The sequence below is a fragment of the Mus pahari genome, chromosome X (genome assembly GCF_900095145.1).
Source record: "Mus pahari chromosome X, PAHARI_EIJ_v1.1, whole genome shotgun sequence".
Taxonomy (NCBI): Eukaryota; Metazoa; Chordata; class Mammalia; order Rodentia; family Muridae; genus Mus; species Mus pahari.
The window spans coordinates 94,230,129-94,240,718 of NC_034613.1; the positions used below are offsets into that span (position 1 = coordinate 94,230,129).

Here is a 10,590-nt window from a genome sequence, read left to right on the forward strand (position 1 = left end):
AAAAAAAAAAAAAAAAAACATAGCCAAAATATATTAAGAAATTAAGAAAAAGGGGCTAATCATTTTTAAAATGAGCACAGGACAGAATATACAGAAGATAAACTGGCAAATATGCACATAAAAAGATATTAACCAACCATACAAAGAAATGATGAAGATATAAAGCAACCGTGAATGTCTGCATCACTGGTGGAAATAAGATAGAACTACCTCTTTTGAGAGTATTCTACAGTTTCTAAGTTTGTACTTATCATTCAAGTCACCAACTCTACTTCATATTTACCTCTCAAAATGAAACGATGTGCATGAATATTTCCATATGAAAACATTTAAAGTGGCTTTATTCCTAATAGCCAAAATTTGGAAATAATCCAACTGTCCACTAACAGATGGACCTAAACAAACAGAATGTAATGTATCAGTACAATGCAATACTACTGGTTAATAAAATGGAATGCTGCTCATATGAAATGACTTAAGTCTCATAAAACATTCATTTAAAAGGAATCTGATAAACCCCAGTATTTGGGAGCTAGTCAGGAGGATCACTGTACTACAAGGATAGCCTGGTCTCCATAGAAATTTCTAGGTGAGTCTGAGCTACCTAGTAAGACCTTGGTCTGAAAAAACAGATCTGTAGGTTCAGTGTGGTGGTACACACCATTAGCCCCAGCATTAGAAAGACAAAAGCAGGCTGATTTTTGTGAAGGTCAAGTCCAAGGTAGGGGAATAAAAAACAGGAAAAACTTGTTCTCCTAGTAATTTCCACCAGGACAGGAAGACCTACATTATGAGACCTTGTCAAAAAACAAACAAACAAAAAAAGCAAACAAACAAAAAAATAAAGAAACAAAAAAAAAACAAAGAAAAAAGATACACACAAAAAGCTGAATGCAGTATGCTTTAATTCAAATGATATTCTAATAAAGCAAAGATACAATCTTAGAAGAGATGATTACTTATTTTCAGGGTTTGTGAGATACATATTTAGAAAGTGATGGGAACATTATATCCTTTAGTATTCTGGAAGTAACACTAATGTACACATTTGTCAAAATTCGGTATACTAGTCAGTTTAAAAGGGAGAATTTTATTAGGCATCATTGTGCCTTAACATGTTTGACTTTAAAAATAGCCAGGCCTTTTACCAAATCTGGCCTCTGATCCCACCTACATAGAAAACCTAGGCAGGAGAAGGCAGCACACTAATAGGCCAGCCCGGCTGGAGCAAAACAGTGTTCTCAGAATCAAAATGACACAGGATAGCTTCTGATACAGCTCAGTGGCAGAGCTTAACTAATACGTACAAGGCCCTAGCTTCATTCCCACGTTACAAAATAAACCGAAGATAGATGACTGATTGATAGATGAATATATTCTAAAAAGTAATATAGCTGGCCATATGGCACACGTCTTTAATCCCAGCACTTAGAAGGCAGAGGCCAGCCTGGTCTACATACAATTCCAGGATTGTCAGGGCCTCAAAGAGAAACCCTGACTCAAAAAATAAAATGAAATAAAGATAAAATAAGCAATATAGCTAATTATCTATTTTGCAGCTCAGTAAGTATATTCAAAATAATAATAATAATAATAATTGACCACAAACATGATATGGTAATAAAAACAAGATAGGAAGAAAGGCAAACTTTGGCCAATTATGACTTCTCTAGATCTTGTTCAAGTTTCTATGCTGCAAACAGAGAAGCTATAACCCAGTTTCCCAGATATATTCCCTTGAAATGTTTGGAATCTTTACTTCCTTTTTTTAAATTTTTGAGACAGTCTCACTATAGAGCCCTGGCTAATTTAGAGCTCCTTTACATCTTTTAAACTTGATTGGTATGTTCTATGTGAAAATGGACTCAATTGTGCCTAAAGTTATGTCCAAATACAGAGCAGATGTTCAGATTTTAAAAGGCATACCAACAATTCTGCAATTACTAAGAGTAACAAGCTTCCAGTAATCCTGAAAGAAATGCCCAGTTCAAATACTCATTTGTAATCTCGACAGTGTCATCAACATTCAAGCAGAAGAAGGGCCACACTGAGTTTAAGGCCAACCTGGGCCAGAAAGTGATAATATTTCTCAAAAACTGAAGCAACAATAACAAAAGCAAAACAAAGAAGTGTCAGGTTTGTGGCTTAGAGGTGGAAAAGTTACCTATAGTACATGAAGCATTGGGTTCCATCAAGATCACAAAAAGAAAGAAAGATAAGAGCCAGCCAATTAGGACCCATGCTAGTAATTATCCCACTAGGAATGCTAAAGAGAATGGTAAACTGAGGGCTGGCCTGGGCTACACAATAAGATCTTATCTCACTAAAGGAAGGAAGGAAGGGCAGGAGGGTGGGAGTGAGTGTGGGGAAAGGAGGGAGGGAGGAAGGAAGGAAGACCTAGGCTCAGTGACACCTGCCTTTAATCCCAGCACCTGAGAAGCAGAGGCAGGTGGGATCTCTGTCTACAGAGGGAGTTTCAGACCACTCGGAGCTATACAGTGAGAACCTATCTCTAAATAAATTAATAAAATGAAAAGAGAAAAGTGACTTTTGAAAAGGAGGCTAGCGGTAAAATAGGAAAGGAGAAAGAACAGTGAAGGGGAGAGAACCAAAACAAAGCAGAATGATGCACTGGGTGTCCGAAAATTACTTAGCTAACTTAAACTTTTTTGGATTTTCAAGACAGAACTCTCTGTAGCCCTGGCTGTCCTGGAACATGCTCTGCAAACCAGGCTGGTCTCAAATTCACAGAGATCCTCCTGCCCCTGTGTCTGTCTCCCATCTATTGGGATTAGAGGCAGGCACCACCACCACCACCACTAGCTAAACCTAATTGAAGAAAGAAATTAAAGCCTGGCACAGTGTCACCCACCTTCAATCCTAGCACTCCAAATGGAGAGGCAGGAGGATCTCTGTGGAGTACATATCCTTTTGAAGGTAAATAAATTCACGAGGGGGAAAAAAACCTTCTTCAATTCAGTAAATTATAAATAAAAATTCCAGTATATAAACTATAGGGATATGACAAAGTTTAAAAAAAAGTATTAGCAAAACAAATCCAGTGAAACCTAACTAAGTAATGTGAAGGCTCTAAAAAGAGTACTGTTAGCAATGTACTCCTAAGTATCCAGTTTCTCTTACTAAGCTTTATGTTTAATCCTTTAAAACAATCTCTACCCTCAATTTATTTAACTTCTGAAGGTTAATCAGTTCTATTAACTTACTGTATATAACAGTACTCCTTGAGAATTTTTTTCATAAAACAGGTATAGAAGCATATATCTGTAGTCCCAACATTTAGAGAGGTGGAAACAAAAGATTACCATGAGGCCATCCTGAGCATGAGACCTTGACTAAAAAAAAACAACACGCCATCAACAAGCTGGCAAACACTGTTAATCCCAATAGTTGGAAGGGAGAGGCAGGCCAATCTCTGATCTGTGAGTAGGAGGCCAGTCAGGGATACATAGTGAGACCTTGTCTCAAAAAAGTTTTAAGAGCCAACAACAAAAAGTGTGCTTATCTTTTGATTTGAAATGTATCCATTCAAAATTGAGGGCACAGTGTGCAAGCACTGGGAACTACAGAAAAATATATATTATTTTTATGGAAGCAGAATGACTTTCCAGTGCCTTGGTTTTATAAGCACTTTGGAAAGGTTAGCTTTAATCAAAATGGTTTAGAGCTAGGTCTATATCATCTTGGTAGTCACTAGTAACTAGTAATTCTGAAAAATTATTTGGCCAGAGAATAACTAGGGACATGTGAATTTCAGTACAGTAGATGGTGATATTTTGTCTTAAAAAAATAGATAAAGGTATAGTGGTCCATGCCTTTAAAATCCAAGACTTACGAAGCAAGTTAAGAGGACTGCCTGGTTAAGCAGTGACTTCTAATCCAGTATGGGAAACAGGAAGACTGTGTCATAAAACAACAAAAAATAAGTAGAAAGATGACCGATATAAAATACACAACATAATTATAAACTTGGCAATGAAAAATAAACAGAACATACATTTCTTTTCTTCTGAGAGCTATCTTTAAGCAATTCCCTATAAAGTTTTGCAGAAACTCAATACAGAGACATGGAAATAGAAAACCATATGGCTTAAACTCCTTGTATTCTATGTTCAAAAATGTTCCTGAGGCAGGGTGTGGTAGTAAAGCACTATAATCCCAGTGAAGTGGGAACAGAAGTTATCAGGAGTTCAGGATCATCCCCTACTACAGTAGACTAGAGGCCAGCAGAAACCAACGAGATCCTGGCTCAAGAAGGAACCAAGTTTCTGCTAAGGAAGAGATGAAACGGACCAAATAGATCTTTTACAAAATGAGGATTGAGTTTGTTTGAGGAGAAAATGACTTTTAAAACATAGCCCCAAGGTCCATGACATTGCTCAGTGCCTAACGACACCTAAAGCCACACCTGCTGACCTGCGTGTGATTCCGGAGATCCAGACAACAGAAATCTCCAAGTTGTATTCTGACTTCTACACTTGTGCAGTTGCATGTACATATACACACCACACGCACGTACACACACACCACACGCACGTACACAAACACACACACGCACACGCACACGCACACACACACACACACCACTAAGTAAATAAATAAATGTCATTTTAAAGTATATTGTACCATTAAGAACTTGGCTAGAGGTTAGAAAAATAACTGAGTGGTTAAAGAGTGCTTGCTCTTCCAGAGGACCCAAAATCAGTTCCCAACACCCATTTTGGGTGGCTCCTAAATGCTTGTAGCTCCTCCTTGGCAGAATCCAACACTCTCTATGGTCCTGCCTACTGCTTTTTTAAGTATACAGTATATACAATATACACATGCACAAAGATACACATATATACACATACATAGAAATCAATCTTCAAAAAATGTACTCAAAAATATAAACAATGCATTTATACTTCAAATTCAATTCCAGTGCCTACTTTTGGTGACTATCAAAGGAGTCCAAGAATGAATCCAGAAAATGTGTCTAACTCGCATGCTATTACTTACCCACATTTGGAGGTTTCACATAATTTACAGGTAGTTCTGGAGGTCTGCCTCTGTGGAGAGCTGCAAAAGCAGACCCATTCCATAGTGTACTCTTACAGTCTAGAGAAAAAAGACCAAAAGTCAGTCAAGGAAAAAAACATGGTTTCTAGTGCTTGACACAAAAGAACTTCATTCTACACCTTTAGAAATTTACTTGTACATTTAGAAAATTATTGAACATCATCGAGTTAATAAAACTAAACCAAAGTAAGTATTTTTAAAGGCATGTGAATATTCATTTGAAACTACATTGATCTCTGAATCTTCCTCTGTAACAGTGTTATATATCTAAAAAAAAAATCTTACCTTTGGCATCCCGTAACAGAGACTGCCGACCGACACCTAGTAATGTCTGTACCCCAGGAACACTCTGAGGGATTTCCTTATCTAGTAAAGGGCCAATCCTCTCACAAATTTTAAGGAGGTAGTCTGGAGGAATGTGTGCATTGGCTGCCACCTAAATAGAATAAATAGAACATAGGAAAAAAAACATACTTAGTTTTAAGGTACCAACTTATTTCATCATAAAGCAAAGTATTTTACATTATGAAATCAAGAAAATTAAAACTAAATAAATTGCCAGGGAATAGTAGAATATGCCTTTAATCTTATCATGCAGAAGGCAAGAAAAGATGGATCTGTGAGTTCAAGGATAGTTTGATGTATAGATTAAGTTCCAAGACAGCCAAGGCTACACACAGAAACACTGTCTCAATAAAAAATAATTAAAATTTACATATTTAATTCATACTTGAACCAATTTTAACAGACACAACACGGCTGGAATGATAGCTCAGCATATAATGTATTTGCAGAGGGCCCAAGTTTAGTTCCCCCATCAGGTATTTTACAACTGCCTGCAATACCAGAAAACCTATCACCTCCTCTGTCTTTAAGGCACACACATATACAGAGAGTTAAAAATAATAAAAATAAGTCTTAAAAAAGAAACAGACAGTCGGGCGTGGTAGCACACGCCTTTAATCCCAGCACTTGGGAGGCAGAGGCAGGCGGATTTCTGAGTTCAAGGCCAGCCTGGTCTAAAGAGTGAGTTCCAGGACAGGCAGGGCCACACAGAGAAACCTTGTCTCTTGAAAAACCAAAGCAAAAACCAAAAGAAAAGAAAAGAAAAGAAAAAAGAAAAGAAAAGAAAAGAAACAGATACAAAGTAAGAAGAGCACATTTAAATTTACACAGCACAGGCCTTTCTCTATTCTACAGACCCTTACTAAATCATATAACTTAATTTTATATAAAATGTGGTACAAAAAGAACACCTGATCGTGCCAATAATAAAAAACTAAGTGTTAAGTAACTCTCTGATTTCATTTACTCAGTACTGAGAATTAACTGGTTAAAAAAAAAATCCGAGGTAGAGGCAGGCAGATGTCTGTTCTTTTGAGTCCAGACCAGCTAAGGATGCATAGTGAGATCTTTAAGACAGGAAGAATCTGAGCTATTAAAACACGGGAAGGTGTCACATGCCTAAAATTCCGGGACTTGAAGCCTGAAGCAAGAGGATTACCACTAGTTTAAAACCAATAAGCACCACATACTATGTTGCAGACCAACTTGAGCTTCAGGCTAACCCGAGCTACAAAGCAAGACTCTTTCTCAAAAGAAAAACAAATTCAAAGGGAAAAAGTCTCTCAAGGCCCCCACCACATACACAGCAGAGGACTGCTGGGTCTGGCCTCAGTCAGAGAAGATGCACCTAACCCTCAAGAGACTGGAGGCCCCAGGGAGTGGGGAGGTCTGGTGGGGTGGGGTGGGAAGGTGAGGACAGTCTTCTTGGAGATGGGGTGGAGGGAGGAAGTATGGAATGTGGAACAGTCTGCGTGTGGACCGGAAGGGGGATAGTCTGGACTGTAAAAAAAAAAAAAAAAAATCTAGATGCTATACAGAATAAGAGTTACTTATACCAACTAACTACTCACTACTTGTCTGTCCCCTTAGTACCAGCAATACACATATATGTGCACAGTAAAGCAGAATTGTTTTCCCTATACAACGTTTTGTTTCTTTAAAAAGGATAATCTAATTCATGTTCTTATGCAAATCATATTATAGATAACCAAGTCCTAAAGATAAAAGTCCTGGTAACATAGTCTCTTTCTTGTCTTTTCTTTTTTGTTTTGTTTTCTTTTGTTTTTCAAGGGTTTCTCTGTGTAGTCTCTGCCATTCTGGAAATCACTATGTTGCCTAGGCTGGCTTCGAACTCACAAACATCCACCTGCCTCTGCCTCCCTCATTCTGGGATTAAAAGCATAACACCACCAGGAGCTGGGGAAATGGCTATGTCGGAGAGATGCTCAGCAGTTAAAAGTACTGCCTGCTCTTCCAGAGGACCAGGGCTCAAATCCCAGTATCCACATGGTGGTTCATAAACTCATCTGCAACCGCAGGCCCAGGAGATTAAATGGCCTCTTCTAGCACCTTCTCAGATACCAGGCACACATATGCTGCACAGACAAGCATACAAAGAAAACATTCATATACATAAAATGCTTCCTATGGTTTGTTTGCTGCCCTATTCCTAGCACTCAGAAAAGTGCCCAGCATAAACTACGGCCAGATAAATTCTGAATAAATCAGCCAATGAAAAAGTGAGTAAGGGTATTTGTAAAGTCTAATTAAAAATCAATATAGGGCTGGAGAGATGGCTCAGAGGTTAGGAGCACTTACTGCTCTTCCAGAGGTCCTGAGTTCAATTCCCAGCAACCACATGATGGCTCACAACCATCTATAATGGGGTCTGATGCCTTCTTCTGATGTGTCTAAAGACAGCTACAGTGTACTCACATATGCAAAATAAATAAAATCTTTAAAAAAATAAATATAATAAGTGCTCCCGGAAGAACTCATATTCTGAGTGATTTCTGTTTGATTAGTATAACAAAATCAAAGAATTAAAATATCTTTATTAAAATTCTAGGAAGATAAGCAATTCTATTACGGTTAATATTTAGAAGTTATTACCTGTCAATAAATTTTTCTCCTCTTTGGTTGAGAAAAACCACTTAAAAAGACACTAAAATAGAAGCAAAAATAAAGTATTTTTCCCTAGAGGTAAGAACTGTGTCTCATAAATAAGTGTTCTCTAATTAATCTTTTAGATTTACTTAAAAGTCAAAACTGAATCAAAAACTCACATCTTAAATCTTTCAGCAACTTTACAGAAACAAAAGTGTCTGGTTTTCAGACAATTATGCAAAATATATATTACTGAATATAAAGGGGGAACAGTTGTGCAGAAACGGAAAGAACAGCAGATCCTTCTTTAGTCAGAACACTTTTTGTTTGTTTTTTCAGACAGGGCTTCTCTGTGTAACAACCCTGGCTGTCCTGGAACTTACTTTGTAGACCAGATCCACCTGTCTTTGCCCCCCTAAGTGCTGGGATTAAAAGTGCAGCCACCATGTCTGGCTACACAAGGCAGAGTGGACTTCAAGAAGTTCAGACTCCCTACAACTCTACTTTCTGAAAGTTAATCAGTATTAATCACCTTTCTTTTTCTTTCCACTGGTTTAAAGGTTTCCCTGGGAAAAAGAAAACCCCAAACAACCCTCCTAGTTTCAAGCATTCTCTAGGTTGCCCCACTTCAAGAAGTGCTTAAAGTAGCTGAACATGTGGTTGCCTAAACTTAATCCCAGCACTCCAAATGCAGAGGCAGGCAGATCTTGGTGAGTTCCAAGCCAGCCTGGTCTGGTCAATCTGAGTCAGGAGCAAGTTCCAGCACATCCAGAGCTACAATGAAACACTGCCTAAAAACAAAGAAAAAAGGAGGGGGAGGGGGAGGAAGACTGCTAAAAGGGCTAGATAAAAATCAAGAAGAGTTCAGAGGATACATCTGTCTTCTAGAAGTCGCTCAACAGAGAGAATCCACTGACAGCAGTAAACAGCATCGGCCGACAGATTAAATAAACTCTTTATAAAAAAATATAGTGTTCGAGAATGTCCACAAATTGCCTTTGAATTGCTATTTGTTACAAAAAAGGTTACTAAACAATCAGTAAACAATTACTGTTTAAAAAAAATAAAAATCAAACACACAAATTATTTTCTACCAGTCATGTGAAAAACATGAGGAAGATGAGTTCAGGCAGGCTGGGAAATGGTTCAGTCTGTAATAAGCTTGCTGCACAACCATGAGGGCTTCTGTTGAGATCCTCAGCATCCATGTGTAAGACAATGTGGGCTTGGAATCCTAGCCTTAAGGCCATGGACGCAGGGGGAGCCCTGAGGTTTACTGAGCAGCTATTGTACTGAATAAAATAGCAGATTCAGTGAGAGACACTAATTCAAAAAATAAGGTGTATCCAGTGGCTAGTACCATTCCACTTTGTTTACATGTACGAAATTACCAAAATGTATAAAAGAGAGTCTATTTAAAATAGTAAGGAATGCTGAGAGTGGGAGAAATAGTCTTTCCCAGGGAAGAGCTCACCAACTGGTTCTCCAATACCGAATGTTCAGCCCTCAAAACTTACATACAATCAGTTTTACTGTTGTGCTTACTAAGAAAAAAAAAAGCACAAAGCAAATGGGGAAAATAATTCTTCAACCTTTGGCCTCCACATGTACAGAAAATACACATGAATTCATATACTCACAGGCATATTCACACAATATTCCCCACACACCTCATACATTCATATTTATGGGGGAGGATGACTTCAAGACAAAATTTTATAAGAGGAACTCATGAAATCTAAATTCTTACCTCCCTGACATCCACTCTCTTCACTTATAATACCAGCTCACTTGTACTGGGATACCATTTTTTTTTCCACAGTTCTCAAACAAACTACCAGAACAATCTTAATCTCTGAATTATTGTTTCCTACATCCAACTCGAGGTAAGTGCTAACTTGTTTCTGTGAGCAACAATGTGTATGTGGCTCTAGTAAAGTCAATAGTAACAGTACCTTCCAGAGACTGTCTGCTTCACTGCAGTGTCTTTGATGTTATGACACTGCACTGCACTGAGTTTGAGTACATGCCATAGGTTTCACATGCTTCCTTCTAGGCTTCCTATGACTGTGGGTCACAGTGCACTTTTGAATTCACATATGTTTAAATTCCATCCATACATACTTTACACATGCAATAACTATGCTACCAGAACTCAAAAATTTGTCTGCTATTCAAGTAGCTAATTTAAGCTATTGTTAGTAATTAGACAAAAGCTATGTAAGGTAAGAAAAGAATATAGGTATGTATGGAATGCTAATATATTGTTTTAAAGTAGTTGTTTTGAATCAAATGACAATATGAAAATACTCTTAAAAGGGCCAGGGCTGTGGTTCAGTCATAGTGCTTGGCTTGTTGATATGATGCACGTGGTTCAATCTGCAATACTGCCAAAAACATTTTAAAGCCTGAATATTTTGAACAAAGACTCTTAGAATGATAAAAAGTACCTTCATAAGTACACATACTTTTTAAAGACAATAATGATCGAGCCGGGTGTGGTGGCGCACACCTTTAATCCCAGCACTCGGGAGGCAGAGGCAGGCGGATTTCTGAGTT

The 10,590-nt window shown here is 37.9% G+C and overlaps 1 protein-coding gene across 2 annotated transcripts in view; it reads right to left on the reverse strand.

The window, feature by feature from the left end:
• The window catches only part of Brwd3 (bromodomain and WD repeat domain containing 3), an 85,662-nt gene that overhangs the window by 70,863 nt on the left and 4,209 nt on the right, over positions 1 to 10,590 (reverse strand). Inside the window, exons 5-7 of one of the 2 annotated variants that reach the window (XM_021187307.1) lie at positions 5,365 to 5,515; positions 5,020 to 5,118; positions 1,078 to 1,494 (exon numbers count right to left, since the gene is read on the reverse strand). In XM_021187307.1, coding sequence (XP_021042966.1) covers positions 1,379 to 1,494; positions 5,020 to 5,118; positions 5,365 to 5,515 — 366 coding nt within the window. In that variant the 3' untranslated portion in view covers positions 1,078 to 1,378. Of the gene's footprint in view, positions 1 to 1,077; positions 1,495 to 5,019; positions 5,119 to 5,364; positions 5,516 to 10,590 lie in introns of those variants that run through there. The other variant, XM_021187306.2, reaches the window with a different exon arrangement.